Source organism: Carassius gibelio, chromosome A8 (genome assembly GCF_023724105.1).
Source record: "Carassius gibelio isolate Cgi1373 ecotype wild population from Czech Republic chromosome A8, carGib1.2-hapl.c, whole genome shotgun sequence".
In the NCBI taxonomy this organism is placed as follows: Eukaryota; Metazoa; Chordata; class Actinopteri; order Cypriniformes; family Cyprinidae; genus Carassius; species Carassius gibelio.
In genome coordinates, this window is record NC_068378.1 from 11,049,081 (window position 1) to 11,076,882 (window position 27,802).

At 39.9% G+C, this 27,802-nt stretch overlaps 3 protein-coding genes across 5 annotated transcripts; all 3 read left to right on the forward strand.

Annotated features, from left to right (window-relative positions):
- Window positions 1–344: 344 nt before the first annotated feature.
- On the forward strand, window positions 345–5,403 carry unc119.1 (unc-119 homolog 1). Its single transcript, XM_052603937.1, has 5 exons — window positions 345–759; window positions 1,152–1,265; window positions 1,756–1,864; window positions 2,177–2,349; window positions 2,820–5,403. Exons 1-5 carry the CDS (start codon window positions 357–359, stop codon window positions 2,930–2,932), a joined length of 912 nt encoding a protein of 303 aa, XP_052459897.1. The 5' UTR covers window positions 345–356; the 3' UTR covers window positions 2,933–5,403.
- Window positions 5,404–5,640: 237 nt separating this feature from the next.
- Window positions 5,641–12,263, forward strand: LOC128018433 (uncharacterized). Of its 2 annotated transcripts, XM_052603920.1 has the most exons (8): window positions 5,641–5,789; window positions 5,961–6,071; window positions 6,215–6,295; window positions 6,684–6,800; window positions 9,351–9,449; window positions 10,101–10,208; window positions 10,325–10,838; window positions 11,477–12,263. In XM_052603920.1, the coding sequence occupies exons 2-8, from the start codon at window positions 6,040–6,042 to the stop codon at window positions 11,987–11,989; spliced, it is 1,464 nt and encodes a 487-aa protein (XP_052459880.1). In that variant the 5' UTR covers window positions 5,641–5,789; window positions 5,961–6,039; the 3' UTR covers window positions 11,990–12,263. The 2 variants fall into 2 exon arrangements, with proteins under 2 accessions (XP_052459880.1, XP_052459881.1); XM_052603921.1 differs by lacking the exon at window positions 9,351–9,449 and having other exon boundaries at window positions 5,645–5,789.
- A 792-nt stretch (window positions 12,264–13,055) lies between these two features.
- On the forward strand, window positions 13,056–15,147 carry ca8h12orf43 (chromosome A8 C12orf43 homolog). 2 transcript variants are annotated; one of them, XM_052603935.1, is made up of 7 exons: window positions 13,056–13,260; window positions 13,374–13,491; window positions 13,642–13,675; window positions 13,789–13,887; window positions 14,014–14,093; window positions 14,229–14,319; window positions 14,675–15,147. In XM_052603935.1, exons 1-7 carry the CDS (start codon window positions 13,096–13,098, stop codon window positions 15,012–15,014), a joined length of 927 nt encoding a protein of 308 aa, XP_052459895.1. In that variant the 5' UTR covers window positions 13,056–13,095; the 3' UTR covers window positions 15,015–15,147. The 2 variants fall into 2 exon arrangements, with proteins under 2 accessions (XP_052459895.1, XP_052459896.1); XM_052603936.1 differs by having other exon boundaries at window positions 13,058–13,491.
- Window positions 15,148–27,802: the final 12,655 nt, after the last annotated feature.

Below are 27,802 nucleotides of genomic sequence, written 5' to 3' on the forward strand. Positions count from 1 at the left end.
ATTTTTATCAATCATTTAGGTTAAGATCATTGATTTATTGATTTATAATTATTATAAAATAATATATTAATGAATGAGTGAAAACGAAATTAATCAGCAAATATATATTAGTGTAGCTTGTGTGTGAGAGAAAGTGTATTAATATAACAATTTATCAACAAAAAAGTAAAGCTAAAATAAGAAAAATAAAGAATTGGTGTAATTTGTTTATTTAAATATAAAAAATAAGAGGGGACTCAAATATAACACGTAATTAAATTGGGAGAAGTGTAAAGTAACGTAACTAAAGTAAAACTAAGTAACGTTAGCTAAAAGTAAACTGACGTTAGCTAATGGGGAGATTTTTGTAAACCGAGATGATGGTAACCATAGCAACTTTCGAGCGCGTTCAGCCAATCGGATCGCAGTTCTGTCGGCGTAGGTTCTCCATAGTGACGCGCTACGCCATCTTGCATACAGCGAGCGTCGAGCACAACAGAGACGCAGTTCGCGCTTCGTCGCTAAACAAAGTTACCCAGTTAAATTTCGGAGAGATGAACAGCCAGAGCTCCCGCACCGAAACGGCAGCCACCGCGGTTAACGGCTCGGATTCGACGGCGGCTGCTCCTCGAGACCGCAAAACCGGAGTCAATGTCCTGAAAAGGCTGAAATCGCGACGGAATCAAGTGGAGCGGCGGCCTGTAACGGAGGAAGAGCTGCGGGCGCTGGAGAGAGACATCACCACGGATGAAGTGTTGGGACTCCGCGCTATCACTCGCGGTAAGAGCTCCGAGACTCCTCTCTGATAACATTAACGTTAACGTTACCTGCTTCATCTCACAACTCACAACAGCTTGCAACGTGCATGCATTATGATATACAGCATCCGTCCAATGATTTCAGGTGTTTGTTATAGTAACAGGCCCAATCCATGCAACACATTATAGAGTTTCCAGAAGGCACTTTGCCGTCATGTTTATTTTTAACATAGCATATTAAGCATTTTGTGTCATGCTTCAGGTTTAGCATTATAAGAGTATTGCTACATAGCTTTCTCAGTGAATAGATTGCATGTGTTTGCTCTAATCCAGTCTCAACTTACCAGTATATACTATGTTCCTCCCTATGTTCCTAAAATTTAAGTAACGTAACATGATATTTTCCCTCCACAGACTATCTGTGTAAACCAGAGGACAACATCTACAGCATCGACTTCACACGGTTTAAGATCAGAGACCTGGAGACAGGGACAGTCCTTTTCGAGATTGCCAAACCTCCTCACTGTGGTATGTTTCCTGTCATTGTCTTCAAGTTAAACTAGTAAATGGAGTCACGCAATGGTTCTCTTATCATGACTGACTTTATTTCCTTTTAACATATGAAGTGTAATCTTGAAGACCACCCATTCCAATAAAATCACCAAGTCGTGTAATGAAAATTCAACCCTTTTTTGTAAATGCATGTTATAGGTCTTATTGTGAACCATTTATCCATGTATGTTTAACTTGTAATTATTTATCACAATATTAATCTTCTATGCTGATGTAAAGAAATGATTGGATAAGTTCAGCATACATTGCAACTTTAAGTGCATCAAATCTATTTAGTTTCCCTACTGTCATGGAATTTTTGAATGCAATGAAAGTTTATATATATATATATATATATATATATATATATATATATATATATATATATATATATTTAAATGGTTTTAGTTAAGGACAGTAACCCTGGCCCAGGTCCTTACATTCGATCTCAAACTTTTGCATTCAGATCTTGATGAGGAGGATGAGGAAAATGGAGAGGTTGACACCAGTGCGGGGCGCTTCGTCCGTTACCAGTTCACACCTGCATTCCTTAAGTTACGCACAGTTGGAGCCACGTAAGTCTCTCTATTAAGCATGGCCTTGTGCATTCTGCTGTTTAAACAATCCCTGGTGGGTCTGAAATTGTTTGTCCAGCTCTCATGTTTTGAAACAAAGGAGCTTGTGTCATCTGCTGCAACACTTGAGCAATGTTATTAGCCAAATCCCACAGAAATCATAAATAAATCATGATTTAGCCTCAGTAATTCCTTCAGTTTTGCTGTAAACATGAGCAACAAGACCAACTGATCTGAATGTGCTTTTATTGCATGATTTGGTCATGTGTACTGCTAGAGTAACGTGTCTTTTCTCCTATCTCACTCTCTCAGTGTGGAGTTCACAGTTGGCGATCGACCTGTTACCAACTTCAGAATGATTGAGAGACATTATTTTCAAGATCGCCTCCTGAAGAGTTTCGACTTTGACTTTGGCTTCTGTATCCCGAACAGCCGGAACACGTGTGAACACATTTATGAGTTTCCTCAGCTCCCAGATGACCTCAGTGAGTGTTACTGGTTACTAGTTGAACTAACTATATAGTCCTTTAATGAATAAAACAGTCCTTTATGCTTTTAAACCAAACATGCTTTTTTTTTTTTATTGTTTTAACTTTATTTCATTTTATTACTGTATTTTCCGCACTATAAGGCGCACCTTATATGACCCTGAATGGCCTATTTTAGAACTGTTTTCATAGGGCGCACCAGATTATAAGGCACATAGAATAGAAGAGACTGCAGTCAAACGTTTGACTTGGTTTGGGTTATGCATCCACTAGATGGAGCTGTGCTAAAGGTGTACCACATTGACCTTACTCTTTCTGACATCTCCCTCCTCCTGTCAGGCTTGTATCAAATTTCAGAGCTCACTCTCTTAGCAGTGCTCCGATAGAGAAGAGTGCATTACATGTCTGTGTTCATTTGTTAAAATGTCATGTAACACTGTGCTGTGGCGTTTCTTTGTCTCCTGCAGTTCGTCTGATGATTGAGCACCCGTATGAGACCAGATCAGACAGTTTCTACTTTGTGGACAACAAACTCATCATGCACAACAAGGCAGACTACGCTTACAACGGGGGCCAGTAGTGCCTCTTCAACAGGAAACCTGATGATTGTTTGTTGGAGTGACCATGTGGAATACAAATACAGGACCACACCTCACTAGCAGCTACACATGGTGTTGTCATCAGCATTACGATCTGGCTCAATCGACCCACCCAACTGGAAATGACCTTCCCTCAGTGAAGTTCCTGCATTCCACAGACTTCACACACTCCTTGTGGGTTAGGCCATAAAAAAGCAGAGGCTTTCTCCTCCGCCACACTCGACTAGCCGGAACTGAAGAATAGTCCGGTTTTCCTGCTTCAGGACAGGTTTTTGTTTTGTAACACTTTTGTTGTCTTACTTCCTGCACCCACCACCTTTTGTGAGATTTTTTTTTTTAAGCTCTGAAGTTTTGTTAACAAACTAAATTTTGATTATCTGAATGGGGTCTTTCTAAATGTGCTAAAATGAAGCAATGCTGCCACATATATCTTGGGTTATTAAACAAAAAGAGGAGTTTTCCACAGATTAGATTTGTACTTATTGATGATTATTTTAGTGATAGAACGGATACTGCGGTATATTTTTTAGATAGTTTCGTTTATCAGAGCAAACACTATTACAACACTCTCGGACATGTGATCAGGGTATGTTGAGTTAAAGAGGATGTGATCTGTTTGTGTGTGTGTGTGTGACCCTAAAACAGTTGCAGTATTTTTATTTTTTTTTCAACTACACACCTGTTCAATATTTTGGATTCAGTAATATTTTTATGTTTTTGGAAGAAGTCTTTTATATTCACCAAGCTGCATTTATTTGATCAAAATACAGTAAAAACAGTAATTTTGTAAATGAATATCATTACAATTTAAAATAACTGATTGCTATTTTAATATATTTAAAAATGTAAGTTATTCCTGTGATGTTAAGCAGAATTTCTTATTAAAAAACATACTGACCCCAAAATTTTTAACCCTAAACTCACCTCATGGAGAGACCAAGAATGTGGCCACTTATTAATAAGTAATTGCATTTTGTAGTGTAATTTTTTTTTCCGGAGTTATTTTATTTTTGTTTCACTGTTTTATGTCAAGTCTTTATCTGACAAAAGAACAAGTGGAGTTTTTGTAGGTGTATAGTGTTAGTCCTGTAGGAGTCTGGATTGGATATGACCGTACACACTGTGGGGTTCACAGGGCATCTGTCTTTCTCATGTACGAGGCCTTTCGATGTCAGACTCAGCTGTGCATACAGAAACCCTGTTTTCACTCGTGTCACACAAAGAGAGGGTTGGGATTCTCAACATGGTGTCTTTGTGCACCTTTCAAGCTGTTTAGCCTCTATCAGAGCTTTGATGTTTACCTTTGATCTAATCCAAGCGGTTGGGAATTAGGCAAAGTGATTGGATGAGAAACAAAAACCGAAAAGGCATTTAGAGCCCATTAGAGACCTCTGACTTTGCATATTTAATCAATATTAAATTGATTTGATTAGCTTCTGATCAAAGCAAATCATGTTACAGTTGCAAAACACCCATTGTAATTCATTCAGAGTCAGTCCTCAACTCAATCCATTCACACACAAGTCAGTTCTCAGCTGGACGGCGATTTGCATATATTCTCAAGTGTCCTTAAGAAAGAAAATCTGTAATATGAGGCTAAAGGACCAATGTTTGTGAAGTATTTGTGGTTGCATATCTGTCTAATGCCTAACTTGTGCTGTTTACATAGGCACGTGCACCATCTATGTGTTGACATGCTGTGCACAAACTGCGCACAAGATAAAATATTTGGTTTTATTCCTATTAATTCTCCTCCCTTTTCAGTCTCAATTTATGTTTAATCCCTAACTGAGAGATGTAATAAAGTGTCTTTATATATATATTTATATATATAAACATTTTGTTTTTTTAACACAAGGATGTGATCTTCTATATCATGCACACTAGTGTGTGGATTTAATCATTGCAGTTACTTTAGGAATGCTGTTCATATATTACATGTGTCATGTATTATGTCAAGTAGAATACATTGGTCTTTTTATTTAGATATTTGTTATGTAAATTTGTTTTCCATGTAATGAAGCCTGTATCAGGACTCTAAAATGAAAGATTTCATAATATGACATTCTTTAACGCATCATTCTACAAAAATGTCTTGTTTGTACATTATGTAGAGATAACAAGGACCACTAAAGTGAATAGTAGGTACATTACACCTTAACGAAACACTTTCATTAACGACAAGCATGAGTGATACTTCTGACTTTAAGATTGTTTACATTAAATATTAGTCAAAAATAATTATCATTAATTTTTTTTTGCCCTTGAAGCTCAGTTGCCTGTATATGTATTGCGTGTGTACAGTTGCATCGAAGACAAGTGTGCCCAGCTTCACTTTCTTATTCAGAATTGTAGGAACAGTGTATTTTAATGTATAAAATAGGAATTCTGTTCAAATGTGTCAAGAGGAATTTGTTTAGGGAGATAAATAAAATTCATTTTATGAACGAAATATGTTTTATTCTGAACTCTACAGCACGATCCAATATTGTACCACAAGGTGGCAGCCAGCAAATGATTTTATATTTTCAAATATTTTCATTGTTTATTTGGATTAATATGTCACTTTTTGTACAGCCCTAATAGGAGAATGTTTTTAAATGTACAATACACTTTTCAATTATTGTCCATTATGCCAAGATGCATGTATTTATTTGGGAAGTTGTTTGATAGTTGATCACAGTGGTAAGGCAGATTTCGGTTGGATGCCATGCTGGAAAACCTTTGCTCACAGCAAATATTTGAACATCACGTGCTTCTCCTAAATTTGATCGGAAGTGGGGATCAGCAATGATATCGAAATCAGATAGGCCTATGCAAGACTGAACATTTCTTATTGTAAGTATAATGATTCACATAAACATTTTGAGAAGTGTTTCAGTTCCTTTTTCACTCCTGTTCCCACATTTCTTTGCTTAATTTTACAGTTTATGAAATGAAAACCACTTAGTTTCGATTTCTTCCTATCGTCAATAATAGATGAGTTAACATTACTTTTTTGTTTTGCAGTCAAACAACATCTGTTCGTGTTTGCGAGCTTGTCTTTCTATACTCCTAAATCTCAGAAGTTTGTCTGCCCGTACAGAACATGAGTCTTAAAAAAACGCGGGATTTTAAAAGGTGCGTAAAGTTCACTATTTTTCAATATGCATCCCAGTTTTAAAACTAAGAATCTTGAATTGTTTTGTTAATATTTAGTTAATTTATTATTGTCAAAAGAAATGTTAACTGATTTTAAATCGTGCTGTAATGTTGATTTCAAGCCATTCCAAACGAAGGAGATCAGAGTCTAAAAGCACTGCCAATAACCTTGCAGAACTACCAAGTGAACGCCAAAACAAAAGGTAAACAACCCGTATTTCCATTTATGCTTAAGGAATAATACCCATTTTATAGTTACTATAAATAAAATCTTGTTTATGCCAAACAACCATTTCTGGCACCAAGCTATCTCATTTAACAATAACATCTAAGGGAAGTGGGAGTTTAGCTAGGGGCAACATTGGTGCCTATCAGCATGTGTCATGTTTGCTGAAAGCAAAACATTTAAATTCATATTACAACTTATTCAGATATGAACGTTTATTTGCACAGGTCTGTTTGACCACCCCTCTCTCTCGGATATGTGCCATGTTGCTGATAAAGCAAAACATTTGAATTAATATTACAACTTGTTTAAATATGAACGTTTATTTGCACAGTTCTGTTTGACCTGACCGTCTCTCTCTTTAGTCCAAAGTCAAAGAGAGCAGCTTCTCCAACCCCCAGTTATCTGTCAATGAGGACGGACTGGTCAATGGATCCACCAGGCAACTTCAAAGGTGGAGAGACATTTCCTTTGCATTCAAGGTGAATTTTACTATGTAGTCTTATATATACTATAACTTACTATATATATATATATATATATATATACACTGTGGGGATCGAAAGTTTGGACACCCCTTGCAGAATCTGTGAAAATATGAGTAATTTTCAAAAAATAAGAGAGATCATACTAAATGCATGTTATTTTTTATTTAGTACTGTCCTGAGTAAGATATTGTACATAAAAGATATTAACATTTAGTCCACAAGACAAAAAAATAGCTGAAATTATTAAAATAACCCCACTCAAAAGTTTGGGAACCCTTGGTTCTTAGTACTGTGTTCTGTTACCTGATGATCCACGACTGTCTTTCTGTTTTGTGATGGTTGTGCATGAGTCCCTTGTTTGTTCTGAACAGTTAAACCGAGCAGCGTTCTTCAGAAAAATCTTTAAGGTCCTGCAGATTCTTCAGTTTTCCAGGATCTTTGCATATTTGAACCCTTTCCAGCAGTGACTGTATGATTTTGAGATACATCTTATCACACTGAGGACATTTGAGGAACTCAAACACAACTATTTAAAAAGATTCAAACATTCAATGATGCTCCAGAAGGAAACAAGATGCATTAAGAGCTGGGGGGTGAAAACTTTTGGAATTTGAAGATCAAGGTAAATTGTACTTAATTTGTGTACCGGGAAACATACAAGTATCTTCTGTTGCTTACGAAGGGCAGAACTAAATGGAAAAAAATTATATTTCAACAAAATAAGAAAAATTTGGCCATCTTCATCATGTTCAAAAGTTGCCTCCAGAGCTGGAGGATTTTTCTGAAGAACGCTGCTCAGTTTAACTGTTCAGAACAAACAAGGGACTCATGCACAACCATCACAAAACAGAAAGACAGTCGTGGATCATCAGGTAACAGAACACAGTATTAAGAACCAAGGGATCCCAAACTTTTGAGTGGGGTTATTTTAATAATTTCAGCATTTATTTTTGTCTTGTGGACTAAATGTTAATATCTTTTATGTACAATATCTTACTCAGGACAGTACTAAATAAAATGTAACATGCATTTAGTATGATCTCTCTTATTTTTTGAAAATTACTCGCATTTTCACAGATTCTGCAAGGGGTGCCCAAACTTTCGATCCCCACTGTATATATATATATATATATATAGAAGATGATATCAGATTATTGTTTATATATATATATATATATATATATATATATATATATATATATATATATATTAGGGGTGTAACGGTTCACAAAATTCACGGTTCGGTTCGATACGATACACTGATGTCACGGTTCGGTTCGGTTCGGTTCGATACGTTTTAGATACAGCAAAATGTAAAAACATCTCAACTTTTCAGAATGCCGCAAGCGCACCGCGGGTCATGTGACAAGAACCAACCAATCAGCTTCATCCTTTCCCGTAACAACGTTGAGAGCTCAGCCAAGATGAAGGAACAGCTGATCATAGTTGTATATGGATTGCAATTTTGAAATAAATTCAGTAGCAGAGCTACTGCAAGCGATTTTTAGAGCTGCAAATCCATTTATCCTTCGCTGAAATTTCCGCGTCTCATGGAGAGAGCACGTCATTGTTGCTTAGCAAAGACAGACGCCTCAGGAGAAAGACGCGCTTAGCGTTTTCCATGCGTTTTTAGGCACGATATGTGAACGGCCCCTAAGGCGCTCGCTCACTCAGCACGCGCTGAAGGCTCGTTGCAAAATGTCTAATGCATTTAACAGACCAGAAATATAAGATCCTAAAATAACCAACAGGTCTGGTGTTTGGGTTGGATTCCCTGTAAGCTATAGTGTCTAAATGCTGCAGGGATAGTTTGCTGCGTGCATGTTTCTCCTTTTTTTCGTCTTTTCCCAGATAGTACTGACGCATATATCCCAGATATTCCCGCTGTTTTTTTTTTTTTTTTGTAATCCCGCTGGTGTACCCTGTCATGTTGCAGATGCGACATACCGTTGTTTTTTTATCCACCACTCTCTTGCCATCACCATTATAGCTTAAAGGGAATCCAAAGTGCACCCAAACACCAGACCTGTTGGTTATTGGAGGATCTTCTCATTTCTAGTCTGTTAAACGCATTGGCTATTTTGCAACGAGCCTTCAGCGCGTACTGAGTGAGCGAGCGCCTGCTGAGTAGCCTAACATAAACATATAAGATGGTGTTTTTTTCTTCTTCGGGAGTGTCAGGGGCGTTGCCTGTTACGTTGTTTGGGTTATTGGGCTACCTTGTTGAACGCATATCATTATATTTCTTTCTCTCTCTTTTTTTTTTTTTTTCAAATATAATTAATTACTCCAACGAACCGTTCGGTATACATAATGCGTACCGCGTACCGAACCGAAAGCGTCGTACCGAACGGTTCAATACGAATACGCGTATCGTTACACCCCTAATATATATATATATATATATATATTAAACAATAATCTGATATCATCATTTTAAAGCAATGAATGAAAATATGTTTTTATAAGACAAAGCAGTACCATTTTCAAACCTTCCCTTACACAAACACTTACATGCTCCAAAACTGTTTAAAAAAATTACAGGATTAAGAGAAAAAGAGAGACATCACAAGTCACCAGTTATATCTCCCTGAAACACGACAACCCAATGAACGATTCAAGAGACAACACATCCATGCTAAGGTCAGGGAAAATGTTCACTGTCCTATTGGTGCATTCAAGTCCTCCTGCCGAGAAGTACATATTTACAATTTGGGTAAATTACGAAGTCATGTGCATTCAAATCACTTTGGTTGGAGCAAGATGCTGATATACATTTTCTACATTCATCAAGATTTGTGAGCTCTTCATCTACAAAAACGATTGGTGTGTTTTGGGTGCTTCTTTATGTTTTTCTGTTGAATCGTTATACATTCAATGGCATTTTGGAAACTTATTTTATCATTTAAAATAAAACTAAGCATTAATTTGAACAAATTTACTATTAATACAGACACAGAAAATTTGTAGTTTCTAACTAAAGTCCCCTTTACACAGTAGAGATTGTTTTAAATCAACTTAACAGTATTAAACAGGAAAGTATCAATTCAAACTTCCCAAATATTCTGCTGGAAAGCAGTTCTAAAAATAAAATAGTGTCATTGTTAAGCTCCACTCAGTTTTGTGTTGGTTCACGTTAGATCAATAAAGTGAATTCATTATAAAACTAATTTAATTCAACTGTAAGTAGCTCTATTTAGCTTGAGCTGGTTCAATAACATACATGTGCTTTCGACTCATCAGTACGATCTCTCTAACATAGAGAAATAAGAGCATGACATTGTTTCCTCACAGAGTCAGAGCAGCTTCTCCTACACCCACCTGTATGTCTTTGAACACAGACTGGTCAATGGATCCACCAACCAACTTCAGAGCCGCGGAAACTTTGCCACTGGGTCCAAGGTGAAATTATTCTTACTTATAAGTATTTAATAATGTAAAAATGTTTAAAACTTAGCATGAAGTAATGTGACAGTAAAGTTTTATTTATGGAATGACTTTAATTTTGTGACTTCCAGACTGCTGACAGAGCATCACTTTAGATGCCCATTGTGCACATCGATTTTGAAAGATCCAGTGTCCACCTCATGTGGACACAATTACTGCAGAGGTTGTATTAATGAATTCTGGGACAGTTGTGCAGGATATTATGTCTGTCCACAATGTGGTAATCCATCAGAAACACGGCCGGTGCTGAACACAAATGCAGCTCTGGCTGAGGTTGTTAAAAACCTGCAGCAAGCAGGCTTCAGTCCGGCACTTCCACCACAATCCTACGCCAGAGCGGAAGACGTGGCCTGTGATTTCTGCACTGAGCGCAGACTGAAAGCTGTGAAGTGTTGTTTAACCTGTGACGTGTCCCTCTGTGAGACTCACATCAAGAAGCATTACACAATACCAGCACTACAGAAACACACACTGTCAGACGTGAAGACGAGACCCTCACAGCAGTGCCAGAACACAGACAACAGCTTCAGAAGCATTAGCTCTGGACAACAGGATCACACAGATAAAACTGTTGACATTATAAAGGTTTGGTATCCTAATGAAATTCTGTATTAAAATATTTTTTTTTCTTTTATGTTGTAGAATGAAGTGTTTTGCCCATCAAGGCTGCATTTATTTTTAAATATAGTTGGAACAGTAATATTGTCAAATATAATTACGATTTAAAATAAGTATATTTTTTATATGTATTAATTCCTGAATTTTCAGCAGCCATTATTCCTGTCAGAAAAGATACTAATATCCTGATTTCTTTATCATGATATTTTTTTTTCCAGGATGTTTTAGATGAATAGAAATTCAAAAGAACAGCATTTATTTGAAAAATTAATTTTTTTGTAACACTATAAATGTCTTTACTTTTACCAAGATAATGGATCCTTGCTTATAAAATTATTCATTTTTAATGGAATTACTGTATCACAATTTCCACAAAAATATGTTTGAAAAAAAAAAATCTAAATAGTTAATAAAAAGAAAAATATCTTGAGCACCAAATCAGCATAATAGAATAAACTCTGAAGAAAACACGTAATTTTAAATTGTAATAATATTTCACAATATTCCTGTTTTGATCTTATGCATTCCAAATATTTGAACAGTAGTGTATGTGTCTATATGCTGAATATTTTATCAGCTTGCTTGTTGTATTTTCTCCTTTGTAGGAGATGGCAGTCAGGAGCATCTTTGAAAGTGTTTTGAAACCCGCCAAGCTTCAGACACAACCAAAAAGACCTGCAAAACCTAAAACAAGAGATAATAAAGAGGTTCGAAATCTTGCACGTATGTGCTCCACACTGAAGCAAGAAGTTTCAGGGCTTAAAAAACGACTCTCAAAGAGAAAGAATACAAAGAAAGAGAAACGTTATGCAGAGGAAGAGGATGAGGACTGCAGTGAAAAAGATTCAGATGAAAGTAGTGATGATGAAGGGGACAGTGATAGTTCTGATGAGGGGGAAGATGGCTCCGAAAATAGTTCTGATGAAGAGGAAGATGGCTCTGAAAATAGTTCTGATGAAGAGGAAGATGGCTCTGATGAGGAGGACGGGGAAGAAGATAGTCGAGATGATGAGGAAGACAACTCTGCATGCAGTGATGAAGGGTCTGATGACAAGTATTCTGAAGGCTATAATGATCACGGTTCTGATGAATACAACAGTGAGGATGATGACTACTGATATGAAACCTGATAACCTGATGTATAATAGGCTATTATAAAAATATAGTCAATATTATGTGCTTTCCAGTAGCCTACTGAATTACAAATGTTCAGTTATGTGCATGCAGTGCATCTCAACTTTGTGTATGACTTGCTTTTGTTTTGGGTTTACCATCACAGTTCTGTGACATTTGAAAATGAAATGTAAAACTGTGGAACACACATGCGCATTTTGTATTTACAGTGTAGTTTTTCATTGTACTTCCAAACTGGCAGAAAAAAATAAAATAAAAAGATTTTTAAAAAGTGTTTGATTTAAATTAATAAATAGAATAATTTAAACACTCAACTATACTGGGAAAAAAACACTAAGACGTTTGATCTATCAATCAATCAATCAATCACCTTTATTTATATAGCGCTTTAAACAAAATACATTGCGTCAAAGCACTGAACAACATTCATTTGGAAAACAGTGTCTCAATAATGCAAAATTATTGTTAAAGGCAGTTCATCATTGAATTCAGTTATGTCATCTCTGTTAAGTTTAAATATTGTGTGTGCATTTTTGATGAAAAAAGTTTCACAAAGAAACAGCAAGCAAAAAGTAACAATAACCTTTTAATGTAGGAAGACTGAAATAGTCTTCTTGTAAAACATATTATCTTTTTATTATTTACAAATGGAATTTGTATTAAAAAAAATTTAACAGTGAATGAGATTTACCTTATTTCACAGGTTTTTGTAAAGTTATTAAAGTGATTAGTGCTTATTTAAAGAAGTGTTTGTTTTAAGACTTTTATAGTAAACTAGAAAATGAAATTTTTTTTTTAATGCTTGAAATAAAAATGTTAACTGGAATAAAAAAATAATAATAATTTTATTTCAGCTACAGTTGTCAGGCAACTAATAAATATAACTAATAAAACTAAAGTAACAAATACATAAATAAATAAGAGAGTAAAACTTTAAAGTAAAAAATAAATAAAATAAAAATGTAAACTAATTCAAAATATTATTAAAAACTCTAATAGTATCTCTGTGATCCTGAAAAGAACACTGGTTCGCTAGGTTTCCTCGTGTGGAGCTGCAGCTCCGGGACTGTAGGGGGCGGTAAATCACCGAATGCTCTCAGCTACAGCGCGGGAGCGTGAAAAACATGTGGAGCTCGCTTTTACTGTCTATGAGAGCTCCTGTATTTACTTGCGTTTCTCTAAAGCGACGTGTTTGTATTTTAACAGACTGACAGTTGCTTTTTGTTGTAGTTGCTGGGACTGTGTGCAGCTCACAGTCAGTCAATCTAAACAAACTTCATTCTTAATATATACACATGCCTTAACATTAGTGTCATTGTTACGAACAACTTTTATTTGTATACCAAAAACACAAGCCTTCCTCCCCAGGGAATGTCTGAAAGCAGCAGTGAAGATGAAAACTCTGACAGACTGAAAGAAGCGGTGTGGAGCTTTCTTCCACAGGATGGTAAGATAAGTGGAAACGGCGGAGCTTCTTGTCCTTCATGTAAGTAGCTATTCAGAATGTTCTTAATTAGCGGATGGTGTTACTTTACTAATCAATACAGTAATACAAATCAATTAAATATTAATAAAAATCAGTTGCTGTTTATCTGGGGCACCTCAGGTCTTACTCAGTGCTGATTTTGCCTCACAGATGGAGACACCAGCAGAAGCAGACGAAGTCAGAGGTGAGCTGACCATAACAATTCACCTTTTTTTCTTGCCAGTATGAACATTCCCTCATTGTATTTTAAGACTAGATTGTTGTTTTGTGATAAATTCGGTTAAATTTGTCACACAGAACTGATGTTTCAAAGCATGAACATGATGGGAATGAGCTCGGGACAACACCTGAATTTCAGTCCCATGTGGCAAAAAAGTTAGGAGCCTTTTTGGATGGGTGAGACACGATGAGTGTTATTCCTGCTGTTGTGACTACTTCAAGAACTGTTATCTTTGAGTGCCTTTGTGTCAGTCAGTACAGTTTCTTTCCCTCACTCTCTTTTACAAATGCACTCAACTTTAGGTGTATTTCAGAAGTTTTTTCTCAGACTGTTGAGTCAAAACCTGTTCGGTCCAAAAACAGAGATGAAGAGGATCAAGAAAGTAAGTAAACAGTCATCTGCTTTCATGAAAACATGAACATCTGACAGATGTACAGTAATATAGATAATATCCACAGCTGCAGCTATATTAAATCCAGATATTCAGCTAACGCATGTTTCCTGTTGTTTTCTGAAGGTTTCCGTCTCTTCTCCACGTCCAGTCCTGGAAATTGGATGGAGGAACCACTTCCTCCACCTCCTAAAAGGAGACCAATTCCCAGCTCTAGGTGAGTCTGACTCCTGCTTATGATACACACACCCTTCAAGGGTGACTCTCACAAAAACATGCATCAGGAAGAAAAGAGTACATTTTTGATTAAATAAATTACTTTTTAAATCATTTGCATGCATGCATGTTTTCATGAGATTCACCCTAAAATAATATTTGGATAGAAGGATGGATGGATAAAATGAAATTCTATTTTTGTATATTCTGTATGTGTATATATATATATATATATATATATATATATATATATATATATATATATATATATATATATATATATATATATATATATATGTGTGTATGCTTGTGTGTATATTATTGACAATCTGCATTAAGCTTCTCACTTTCTACAGTGACAGTGACAGTGAGATGGAAATGAGGTTTAGAGAAGCCGCTGTGTCTGTGTCAGACATCCTCTCCTCTGCAGCCCAACATCTTACAGAGAAAACTGAGGAGAAAAGTACAACCAAAGAGTCAGCAGAGGAAAGCACAGTCACTAAAAAGAAGAAGAAGAAGAAGAAAAAAAGAAAAGCATCCACAGAAAGAAATGAGGAGAACATTACCCATGTATCAGAGAAACAATTTAATGGAGAGGGATCAGAAGAGCAAACAACTGTGGTGGAAAATTTGACAAAGAAAAAAAAGAAGAAAAAGATTAAGCTGGAGGAGGGCAGAAAGGACTGTGATTATTGAAAGGCTTTATTTGAAGTAATAGATCTCAGTCATGGTAGCACCATATTTAATTAAGACTGGAATGAAAACGAGACTGTGAGTGATAGAAGTGCTGTCCGAAACTGAAAATTCAATAAACAAATTCCATAAAACAGTTTTGAAAGTTTTTGAGAGTTGTTGAAATTGTGATCTAGGATCTTTATACAATCTATTTTTCATCTGCGTAAAATTCAATATGTTGACTGACTTGACTAAGGTCTATAATACTGTAGATGTTGTTCTTGATTTTTGTATGTTTTTTATGACATTGTGTTCTAACAGTTGACTGTAAAATTTAGAGAAAGCTCTGAATTTCCAAGAAACAGGTTTTAAAGATATAACCCCCCCCCCCAATCATCAATAAACTGTTTGTTATAAACATGCTAATGTTCACACTATTTTTTTTGGAGCATTATTTAGTTGTTGTTTTTTTCATGTGTGTAAGCAGCAGGCAGCTATATGGCAGTTTGGATTTTTATTTATTTTGTGCTCTCCATTGCATTTTTAAAAAGTTAGTTCTCTTAAGGCGGGCGTACACGGTGCGAATTCGGATGGTCGGAAGATCGTATGTCCACGCACACGGCACGAGTGAGTTTATCTGAAAATCGTACGGACGAGATGATATACGACACGATTTTACAACCCCAAAATTCCAGAAGCAATCGCACGAAGTTGATAGACGCGTTCGACTTGAAGCAGCGCTGCACGCACAGAAGGATCACTGTATGACATTACCGCGAAAGCGATAAGAGAGCACACATATCCAATGCATTCGAATCGCTCTTGCGGTACTTTGATGTCATACAGGTGATCATTCTGTGCGTGCAGCGGTGCTTCAAGTGGAACGCGCCTAATATAACTGCTCTTCCTCTCTCATAACTGCAAATAAAATATTGATACGAGCCGTGACTGTTTCCTACACGTACAGGTTATTTTTCAGCAATAGGAAACCGGGACGTTTGGTTACCCTGTTTATAAATATCTGAAATGGGTATTGAAATGTAAACATGGTTTGTGATGACAATTACTGTGCCCTCGTAAACCAAATTACTTAAAAAAATACTATACGGTGTTTAATAGAAATTTTAAACATGCATTTTTCATGATGGATAGAGGTAGTGTATGGGGATATACAGTATAGAATAACGTTACGTTTATGGAGAGTCCCTGTAAACTACATATGCGTGTGTGAGCGAGAGAGGGAGAGAGAGAACAAAAGGGCATTGGAATACGTTGCTAGAAACATCATACAGCGCTCGCTGTTCCTGACAGACTTCAGCTGCCGTCTTCGTCTTTCTTCTTCTGTGGTTTTCCTAGTTCGTGATTGGTCAACTTCAGATAAATTAACAAATCGGCTCGTTCAACCGCACAAATGGCACGAATTCAAACCGATAGCTCACGAACTTTTTAGACATGTTTAAAAATGATCGGGAGCTCGGGAAGTGCTCGTAAGCCACTCTGCTCGGCTCGTAATTCATCGCAAATGATACGAGCCGCGACCATACGAGAATACGCGATTTCCACACGATTGAAAAAAATCGCATGCGAACTCGAACGACAGCAAAAATCGCACCGTGTACGCCCGCCTTTATATGCACTAGCTCTCAGGGGTATTTCCATAAGTAGTTGTGTTTATTGTGCAGGAGAGACCATCTGTGTAGGGATGTAAAGGCGGGCGTACACGGTGCGATTTTTGCTGTCGTACGAGTACGCATGCGATTTTTTTCAATCGTGTGGAAATCGCGTATTCTCGTATGGTCGCGGCTCGTATCATTTGAGATGAACTACGAGCCGAGCAGAGTGGCTTACGAGCACTTCCCGACCTCCCGATCATTTTTAAACATGTCTAAAAAGTTCGTGAGCTATCGGTTTGAATTCGTGCCATTTGTGCGGTTAAACGAGCCGATTTGTTGATTTATCTGAAGTTGACCAATCACGAACTAGGAAAACCACAGAAGAAGACGACAGCACCACGGCGAATGTGGACTACTGACAAGGAGGATAAACTCTCTGAAGTCTGACAGGAACAGCGAGCGCTGTATGATGTTTTTAGTTCTCTCTCGCTCTCTCTCTCACACACGCATATGTAGTTTACAGGGACTCTCCATAAACGTAACGGTATTCATCCCCGTACACTAGCCTACCTCTATCCATCACGGAAAATGCATGTTTAAAATTTCTATTAAACACCGTATTTTTTACCGTATTTTTTAAACCCATTTGGTTTACGAGGGCACAGTAATTGTCCTCTCAAACCATGTTTACATTTTAATACCCATTTCAGATATTTATAAACCATATACAAGAACACACACACAGGGTAACCAAACGTCTCGGTTTCCTATTGCTGAAAAAAAACCTGTACTTTTAGGAAACAGTCACGGCTCGTATCAATATTTTATATGCAGTTATGAGAGAGGGAGAGCAGTTATATTAGGCGCGTTCCACTTGAAGCACCGCCGCACTCACAGAATGATCACCTGTATGACATCAAAGTACCGCGAGAGCGATTCGAATGCATTGGATATGTGTGCTCTCTTATCGCTCTCGCGGTACTTTAATGTGATCCTTTGGGGCGTGCAGCGGTGCTTCAAGTCGAACGCGTCTATCAACTTCGTGCGATTGCTTCTGGAATTCGCAGTTTTTAAAATCGTGTCGTATATCATCTCGTCGGTACGATTTTCAGATAAACTCACTCGTGCCGTGTGCGTGGACATACGATCTTCCGACCATCCGAATTCGCACCGTGTACGCCCGCCTTTAAGGGTCTATATTTCCAGGTGAAGACGAGAGGAGGATGAGGGTCACTCGTCTGAGTGTGAAGAGAGAACTGAAGATGAACACCGAGCCGAGCCAGATATCGAACAAAAGATTGACTTGTTCTTGAGTCAATAACCGTTTCTGTCAGACGCGTCCGATTCGAGAACCAAGGAGCTGATGATACTGCGCATGTGTGATTCAGCGTGAAGCAGACAGACACACAGAGCGTCTGAACCGAACTGATTCTTTTGGTGATTGATTCTGAACTAATTCTGTGCTAGTGTTATGAGCGTGGGTAAACCGAAGGCTTGAATCAAGGGCAATCATCGCAAATGAAGTCATTAGGTTGAGCGCAAAAGAACCGGTGAACCGTTTTCTTCATCCGGTTTCTTGAATCGAACTGTCCGAAAGAACTACTGGTGATCCGAAAACCGAAGCAGCCGGTTCTTGACTCGAGAACGAGTCAGTCTTTTGTTCGTTATCAGGCCTGGCTCGGTGTTCATCTTCAGTTCTCTCTTCACAGCAGTTCAGTCACTGTACTGTTTGAGTAAATTAATTACGTTGGGATATTGGTTTGTTTTAACTCAGAGGGAGTGTCAGCCACATTAAAAAAGTCAACAGCTTAAGTCATTTGCGGATTAATGCTTATTGGAGACGTGAACCGTTTTAACCGATTAATTCAATTCAATTCAGGTTTATTTGTATAGCGCTTTTTACAAAACAAATCGTTACAAAGCAACTTTACAGAAAATTATGTTTCTACAATATTTAGTAGTAGCTAGTAGTTTGTGCACATTTGACAGGATTTTAGAAAAAAAATAAATAAATAATAATAATACAAGATGTAGTCAGCTAGACGATGAACTATCAATATTATTAATTAAGTTATTATATGATTCAGTCACACATTTAGCAATAATTGTTAGTTCTGTTTGTTGATTCAGGGTTAGCATCATCTGAGGTCCTCTGAGGGTCAGCATCATCTCTTCTCAGGTGTTCTGGATCCAGACTGAAGCTTGTGTAAATCCTAGTTACCACGGGATGTGAATCCCGTGGTGAAACATAGAAACAGAATAGAGACATCATTAGCATAGCTGCTGATCCAACAAATAAAATTAGTTTAACCCAAGCTAATGAATAAAAATGCACCTTTGATCAGATGCAACTACACTCACAAAAAAAAGATACATTATTCGAATGCTTGGCGAAAGACATCTGTTTTTAATCTAGATTTAAACAGAGAGAGTGTGTCTGAACCCCGAACATTATCAGGAAGGCTATTCCAGAGTTTGGGAGCCAAATGTGAGAAAGCTCTACCTCCTTTAGTGGACTTTGCTGTCCTAGGAACTACCAAAAGTCCAGTGTTTTGTGACCTTAGGGTGCGTGATGGGTTGTAACGTGGTAGAAGGCTAGTTAGGTACGCAGGAGCTAAACCATTTAGGGCCTTATAGGTAATTAATGATAATTTGTAACTGATACGGAACTTAATAGGTAGCCAGTGCAGAGACTGTAAAATTGGGGTAATATGATCATATTTTCTTGACCTCGTAAGGACTCTAGCTGCTGCATTTTGGACTACCTGTAGCTTGTTTATTGACGAAGCAGGACAACCACCTAGAAGTGCATTACAATAGTCCAGTCTAGAGGTCATGAATGCATGAACTAGCTTTTCTGCATCAGAAACAGATAACATGTTTCGTAGCTTGGCAATGTTTCTAAGATGGAAGAATGCAGTTTTTGTAACATTAGAAATATGATTTTCAAAAGACAAATTGCTGTCTAATATAACACCCAGATTTCTGACTGTAGAGGAAGTAACAGTACATCCGTCTAGTTGCAGATTGTAATCTACAAGATTCTGTGTAGTGTTTTTTGGTCCAATAATTAGTATCTCTGTCTTATCCGAATTTAATTGGAGAAAATTATTTGTCATCCAATCTTTTACATTTTTAACACACTCTGTTAGCTTAGATAATTGGGAAGTTTCATCTGGTCTCGTTGAGATATATAGCTGAGTATCATCAGCATAACAGTGGAAGCTAATTCCGTATTTTCTAATAATATTACCAAGGGGCAACATGTATATTGAAAATAAAAGGGGACCTAGGACGGATCCTTGTGGCACTCCATATTTTACTGATGATAAATGAGATGACTCCCCATTTAAGTAAACAAAATGGTAGTGTGGCAAAGTAGGTAATCTCCCTCCCCTGGTACTTAGAAACGGCCTATCAGGGCTCAGTCATTGCTTTATAAAGGCTGTGATTAGGCTACCTGGGATGCGTCATTGTTGGCCCCGCCCATCCGGTACGTGTGCGCTTCCGCCTAACAAAGGTATGTTTGTAGCTGGTCTGGCTAATGCTGCAATGAGCTCTTGGACATCGGCTAACTATATTAATTTATTGTAGCTGGAGTCGCCTTTTTGCAGCTTGAATAGCCCATTATTCCTGGCTTCGCTGTGGTTTTCAGGCTGTTCTTGCCACCTGGTTAGACTGATTTCATTCAAGTAATCTTCTGAGACTTGTGCTGTGAGCAACTGTATGAGGTGTGTGTAACGCTGTAGTCAATACCTGGTATGTATAGATACACATGTATATGCATTTCTTTTTAATGGACACTTGATTGTGTTTTAAATTTAACTAATGGGTTGTTTTTAGTAGGACAAAGTTTTGGGAACGTCCGCCTGTTTTCGGGTGGGGAAGATCGCCTCCTGCATAATAGCAGATTAAAGACGGCGTTGCTGTTTTGCTGTTTTGCTGTTTTGCTGTTTAATTAAGTTTTGTTGTGCTCGTATCATTGTATGGTTTTTGGTTATTGTTTGTTTTCGTTACAATTGATTTTTGTTTGATTTTGATTTTGTAGTGATTGTTAACTTTTGCTTTAAATATATATTTCTTTCCTTTTCATTTCAGTTTTCTTTAAGTGACCATTGTTCATTTTTTTACATTTTGTTGTGTGTTTTGGTAATTGTTTCAGTCAATCAGGCTTTAGATTAATTTCGTTTTGTACATTTGAGTAATTTGTGTCCTTTGTGTTTTAGGCCCCTGAGTCGGGTGGCTAGCTGTCCTAGTATCCTGGTGGTGGTGGTGTTTGGAGCACGGAGTGTGGATTGTTGTTTGTAGTCACTCACCTCACTGTGTGTGTGTGTGTGTGTGTGTGTGTGTGTGTGCTTTTACGAATAGCCACTTTTGCAGCTAGCCTACCCTGCTAGGGGTAAGCCTTCGTAAAACTGATTAATGTATGCCTGGTCGAATCATATGTTTGCCTGATCTTTTAAAAGGTGTATTTTCTACTTTGTGAATTTAATAAATAGTTTATACGCTAGTGCCTCTGTCTCTGCCTCCTATGGTAACGAACCTGTGTGTCTAAATTCCATCAAGTATTTAGTTCCCCTCACTTTAGAGGGGTGGCGTAGTCGGTAGTTATATCATAATTAATTAACTTCAAGTTGCCACGCCACATTCTGGCGTAGTCGGTAGTTATATCATAATTTATTAACTTCAAGTTGCCACGCCACATTCTGGCGTAGTCGGCAGGGTACCGTGTTTGGCAGAGACACTGGTATTAGTGGTTGTATTTTTTTGTTTTTTCTTTTATTTTTCTGTTGCAGTGAGATTGGTAAAGAGTAGCAGCAAAACAGCAGCACACGTCTGGTGGATTCTGATTCTTTGAGTCTACTCCCTCTTGTTGGTAAGTGTTACGGCCGTCAAAATTATGGAAGAAGAGTTACAGGAATTAAGGGAAGTAGTAGCTCAGTTGCGGGCAGAAAATGAGAGGTTGCGTCAAGACCACTTTCTTGCGCTTCCTGGCCCTAGTGATGCACTTTCTATTGTTCCTGGTCCTTCTGTTGCTGCCCCCCCTCAGCCAAGTAGTGCACAGGCAGTCCTGCCAGAACGATTCGTTTTTGTACCTCGAGACAGGAAATGTCAAAAATTTAATGGCAGGGTTGGTCTGAGCATTGATGAGTGGGTTGAAGAGGCCAAAGCTTGTATGCAGGCTCGTCACCTGTCTGTTTCTGATCAAGCTTTCTTCTTGTTTGACCACTTGGAGGGGGAGGCAAGGGAAGAGATTAGGTACCGTTCGGAGATTGAGCGAAATGATCCAGATAAAATTATTTTGGTGTTACGGGAATTATATGGTTGCTCACAGTCATATGTCTCATTACAGGAGGCATTTTTTTCTAGAAAGCAGCAGGAGGGTGAATCATTGTTGGAGTTTTCCCTAGCTTTGATGGGTCTCCTAGAACGTGTGACGCAGCGATCGCCGTATGTTATGCCAAATTCACAAGTTTTGCTACGCGATCAGTTCATTGAACATGTTTGTGACGTGGCCCTTCGCCGAGAATTAAAACAGTTAATACGTCGTCAGCCAATGTTAACATTGTTGGAAGTTCGAAGCGAAGCTCTTAGATGGGAAAGGGAGGGAATGTTGGGGAGTACGAGAGGACGAAGCAATTCCGTTCCATCCGCCTATGGGATTCAGTATGGTGTACAAGGTGAGTCACGGGTGGGTAGATTTCCTCAGCGCTCTGAACTAGGTGAACTGAGGGAAATGCTGAGATCACAGCAAGAGCAATTAAATAAGCTAACTCAAAATTTTGCTCGCTTGCAGGCCCCTCAGTCACGTAGTCAGCCTCCTCACCGCGGCCCCATTATATGTAGGAGGTGCCAACGACTTGGCCACTTTGCTAGAGAGTGCGATGGGGAGCGTGTTCCCCCTCGTCCGCAACCCCCTTTGCCCACTGCGTCGTCATCTGAGGGTAGACAGCCTGGTCCATCTGCGTTGTCGGGAAACTAGTCCCCACCGTGTCGCCGAGCCAAGGCGCGGTTGGGGAATTGACCGGCTCTAGTGTTTCAAGTATGTCTCATTTAATGTCTTCATGCCCGCACCTTGCTATTCGAATGGGTGGGGTCCAAATTTCATGTTTGGTCGATACTGGCTCCATGGTGTCCACAATAACGGAAAGTTGGTTTCGTAAATATTTTGAACCATGGGGTCCGGATCGACTTAAGTCGTGCCAGTGGCTACAACTTCGGGCTGCAAACGGTCTTTCGATTCCATATATTGGCTACATGGAACTGGATGTCGAATTGTGTGGGCAAGTGATTTCGGAGTGTGGAGTGCTTGTTGTCCGGGATCCTCCTGGTGGGATTTGTGACCAAGTCCCAGGGGTACTCGGGATGAATGTCCTGAGCCGTTGTTACCAGGAGTTATTTGGACAACATGGACCTGCTCTTTTCGAGTCTGCTGTAAACGTTGAGGCCCCTAGCTTTGTCATGCAGGCACTTCAATATTGTCACCGTTTGGAAGACCAGGGTTCAGCAAGGCACCCTGGTCCGGTTAGGTTACGGGGTCGTGAGTCATGTCGCATCCCAGGTGGCACGAAGAAGTTTGCAGCGGCGACTTGTTCTGAACAATATGCAGCGGGGTTAGTACTGTTTGAGCCCCCAGAGTCTGGGTTGCCCGCGGGTTTGTTGGCTTCTCCAGCGCTGGTACAGGTCATAAGAGGCACTGCCTACTTGCCTATGGTAAATGTGGGAACTGCGGATGTTATGTTGCATTCTAAAACCGTTTTGGGAGTGCTAAATAGTGTTTGTATGGTAAGTCTGCCTGCTGGGGTCACTGAAGTGAAATCTGTTGTAGCCACCGTAGGTTCCCAAGCCTTAGCTGTGACTGCCACTGTACAGGAACAGATTGAAACAGTTGATTTGTCTGTTTTGCCAGAAGTAGAACAGGGCCAGGTCAGGGCTCTTTTATATAAGTTCCAGTCAGTATTCTCATGCCATGATGGTGATGTAGGATGTACCAACTTGATTTCTCATGACATTCCCTTGCTGGATTCTGTCCCTGTTAGGCAGCGGTACCGGCGTATTCCACCTTCGGAATATGAGGTGGTGAAGTCCCACATTAACCAGTTGTTGGAGGCCAGCATTATTAGGGAGAGCTGTAACCCCTACGCTTCTCCAATTGTTCTTGTCAAAAAGAAAGACGGTACTTTGCGCATGTGCGTTGACTACCGTCAGCTCAATGCGAAAACAAGAAAAGATGCCTTCCCGCTCCCGCGCATTGAGGAATCATTGGACTCTCTGACAGGGGCCTGTTGGTTTTCCACTATGGATTTGGCTAGTGGGTACAACCAGGTCCCTGTCACTGACCAAGATAGACCCAAGACTGCTTTTTGCACCCCTTTCGGGTTGTTTGAATGGAATCGGATGCCCTTTGGGCTTTGTAATGCCCCAAGTACCTTCCAGCGCCTAATGGAACGGGTGTTTGGCGATCAGCAGTGCAGTTCCTTACTACTGTATCTGGATGACATCATAGTGTTTTCTTCCTCAGTGTCTCAGCACCTAGAGCGGCTAGAAGTTGTATTGAGTCGTCTGGAGCGGGAGGGGCTAAAGGCCAAATTGAGTAAATGTGCATTTTTTCAACGGGAAGTCAGATATTTGGGACATGTCATTTCGGCGCAGGGAGTGTCTACTGACCCTCGGAAAATTGAGGCTGTAGCTAAATGGCCATGCCCCACCAGTGTGTCAGAATTGCGTTCATTCTTGGGTTTTAGTAGTTATTACCGCCGCTTTGTGGAAGGGTTCGCAAAATTGGCGGCCCCGCTGCATAAGTTGGTGGCCGAATGGACTGCCGGTAAGTCCAGGACTCGAAGGAGTCATGGTTTTTCTGATGCCTGGACTGAACAGTGCCAGCTGAGCTTTGCTGAGTTGAAGGGCAGACTTTCTACTGCTCCAGTGCTTGCTTACGCTGATTTTTCCCAGCCTTTCATCTTAGAGGTAGATGCTAGTTATGGGGGATTGGGGGCGGTTCTATCTCAGGAGCAAGGGGGTAGGGTACGACCAATCGCGTATGCTAGCCGCGGTCTACGGCCCACTGAGCGCAATATGTCCAACTATAGCTCCATGAAGTTGGAGTTTTTGGTGCTCAAGTGGGCCATGACCGAGCAGTTTAGGGAATATCTTTTAGGGCATAAGTGTATTGTCTTTACAGACAATAATCCCCTCAGTCATTTGACCACCGCTAAGCTTGGGGCTACCGAGCAACGTTGGGCTTCCGAGCTCGCCGTTTTTGATTTTGACCTCAGGTATCGGTCAGGTAGAAGTAACAAGAACGCCGATGCATTGTCGAGACAGAACACCCCTGCCCCATTGGAAGTAAGAGAATGGCTGCCTGGGACTGAGGTTCCAGCTGGTGTGGGGCAAGTACTGGTGGCAGAGAAAGCGGCACCGGTGACCCAGTCTGTGGTTTTGGCCTTGCCTAGTTTTGCAGGTGATCTGAGGGTTTTGCAGGAGGCGGATCCGGTTATAGGGGAGATTTTGCCTTTTTGGAAGCAGGGGATACGGCCAACATTGAAGGAGCGTAAACTGCTATCTAAGCCTGGCTTAGTCCTACTGCGTCAGTGGGATCGGTTGTTGGAAAGGCAAGGAATTTTACATCGACGTATTTTCCGTCGGGATGGTGGTGAGGAGATTTTTCAGCTAGTCCTCCCATCTGTCTTGCGGGGAGAGGTTCTGACTCAAATGCATCAAGGTCATGGGCACCAAGGTGTCGACCGTACCACCGAATTGGTGCAGCAACGTTGTTATTGGCCAGGCCTGACATCAGATGTAGTTCAGTGGTGTCGAGACTGTGAAAGATGTCAGGCTGCCAAAGATTCACAACCTGTTGCTCAGAGCTTTATGGGCCATTTGTTGGCATCTAGACCGAATGAAATCTTGGCAATTGATTTTACTCTGTTGGAGCCTTCCCGTTTGGGGCTGGAGAATGTCTTGGTGATGACTGATGTCTTCAAGTATACGTTGGCAGTCCCCACCCGGGACCAACGGGCAGAAACGGTGGCCCAGGTCTTAGTGACCGAGTGGTTCTTCAAGTTTGGCGTCCCTGTTCGTATTCATTCCGATCAAGGTCGGAATTTTGAGTCTTCCCTCATCCAACAACTGTGTAGCCTTTATCAGATTGAAAAGTCCCATACAACCCCTTATCATCCGGCCGGTAACGGGCAATGCGAGCGCTTTAATAGAACCTTGCACGGTCTTTTGCGCACTTTGCCCAATCCCAGAAAGGTGGACTGGCCCTCTGCGTTGCCTCAGTTACTCTTTTGTTACAACACCACTCCTCATCAATCCACTGGTGAGTCTCCTTATTTTTTAATGTTTGGCCAAGAGCCTCGGCTCCCTGTTGATGTCTTATTGGGTAGGGGCCAGGAGAGGGGGTCTAGTGGTGTGAATGACTGGGTTTTGGAGCATCAAACTCGATTGCAGGTGGCGTTTGAAGGAGCTAGACAACACTTAAAGGCAGCTGCAAATCGTCACAAGGAAAGGCATGACTTGCATGTTCGGGATGTACCACTGAGAGAAGGGCAGCTGGTCTACCTCCGTAATTATGGCGTGAGAGGCCGCCGTAAGATCCAGGATATCTGGAGCCCGGTGGTATATCAGGTTGTGAGAGCACCTGAAACAGGAGGTTCCGTTTATACCATAGCACCTGTGGATGATTCGAGTAGGGTAAAGCATGTCCACCGTTCCTTGTTAAAAATTAGGATACAAAAAGATTCTCCTATTTCTGGCGTTTCAGAAATACCAGAGGTAGTTGAGGCACCACCATTGGAGGAGTCCTCATCGTTGGACGAAATGGATTTGTGGGCCTTGGTCCCTAAAACTCCCCAAGTAGGGGGTAGGCCAGTAATGCAGGACCTGGTGTCGTCGGGTCCCTCTGCAATGCAGAGAATAGCAGAGTCTACTGAACCAATTCTCTTGGGGGCCGCTGGACAATCTGGTGTAAAGCCGGCGACCTCATTGGTTGTAGAGCCCCTGCCAGCAGATGAGCCTAATCCTGGTGCCGGTCCTGTGCGACGTACAGGGAGGGCTAACGCTGGGCAGCATCCTAACCGTTACCATCTCCCACGGGCAGTAGGTGAAGTAGTACGGCCAAGGGCTACTGTATCCAATTCTGTTTCTGCCCTGTTTAGACCTTGGAATTGAGTAGTATGGTCAGTGGTTAGAGTTGTTTTATCGTCGGGGCGACGATAAAATGGCTGGGGCAGATTGTGGCAAAGTAGGTAATCTCCCTCCCCTGGTACTTAGAAACGGCCTATCAGGGCTCAGTCATTGCTTTATAAAGGCTGTGATTAGGCTACCTGGGATGCGTCATTGTTGGCCCCGCCCATCCGGTACGTGTGCGCTTCCGCCTAACAAAGGTATGTTTGTAGCTGGTCTGGCTAATGCTGCAATGAGCTCTTGGACATCGGCTAACTATATTAATTTATTGTAGCTGGAGTCGCCTTTTTGCAGCTTGAATAGCCCATTATTCCTGGCTTCGCTGTGGTTTTCAGGCTGTTCTTGCCACCTGGTTAGACTGATTTCATTCAAGTAATCTTCTGAGACTTGTGCTGTGAGCAACTGTATGAGGTGTGTGTAACGCTGTAGTCAATACCTGGTATGTATAGATACACATGTATATGCATTTCTTTTTAATGGACACTTGATTGTGTTTTAAATTTAACTAATGGGTTGTTTTTAGTAGGACAAAGTTTTGGGAACGTCCGCCTGTTTTCGGGTGGGGAAGATCGCCTCCTGCATAATAGCAGATTAAAGACGGCGTTGCTGTTTTGCTGTTTTGCTGTTTAATTAAGTTTTGTTGTGCTCGTATCATTGTATGGTTTTTGGTTATTGTTTGTTTTCGTTACAATTGATTTTTGTTTGATTTTGATTTTGTAGTGATTGTTAACTTTTGCTTTAAATATATATTTCTTTCCTTTTCATTTCAGTTTTCTTTAAGTGACCATTGTTCATTTTTTTACATTTTGTTGTGTGTTTTGGTAATTGTTTCAGTCAATCAGGCTTTAGATTAATTTCGTTTTGTACATTTGAGTAATTTGTGTCCTTTGTGTTTTAGGCCCCTGAGTCGGGTGGCTAGCTGTCCTAGTATCCTGGTGGTGGTGGTGTTTGGAGCACGGAGTGTGGATTGTCGTTTGTAGTCACTCACCTCACTGTGTGTGTGTGTGT

Coding starts and splice junctions, on each gene's coding strand:
- unc119.1 (XM_052603937.1), top strand. CDS start 357: ATGATGGTAACCATAGCAACTTTCGAGCGCGTTCAGCCAATCGGATCG. Junction 760..1,151: donor ACTCCGCGCTATCACTCGCG/GTAAGAGCTCCG, acceptor TTCCCTCCACAG/ACTATCTGTGTAAACCAGAG. Junction 2,350..2,819: donor TCAGCTCCCAGATGACCTCA/GTGAGTGTTACT, acceptor TGTCTCCTGCAG/TTCGTCTGATGATTGAGCAC.
- LOC128018433 (XM_052603920.1), top strand. CDS start 6,040: ATGAGTCTTAAAAAAACGCGGGATTTTAAAAG. Junction 6,072..6,214: donor AAAACGCGGGATTTTAAAAG/GTGCGTAAAGTT, acceptor GTTGATTTCAAG/CCATTCCAAACGAAGGAGAT. Junction 10,839..11,476: donor AAACTGTTGACATTATAAAG/GTTTGGTATCCT, acceptor TCTCCTTTGTAG/GAGATGGCAGTCAGGAGCAT.
- ca8h12orf43 (XM_052603935.1), top strand. CDS start 13,096: ATGCTCTCAGCTACAGCGCGGGAGCGTGAAAAACATGTGGAGCTCGCT. Junction 14,094..14,228: donor AGATGAAGAGGATCAAGAAA/GTAAGTAAACAG, acceptor TGTTTTCTGAAG/GTTTCCGTCTCTTCTCCACG. Junction 14,320..14,674: donor AGACCAATTCCCAGCTCTAG/GTGAGTCTGACT, acceptor CACTTTCTACAG/TGACAGTGACAGTGAGATGG.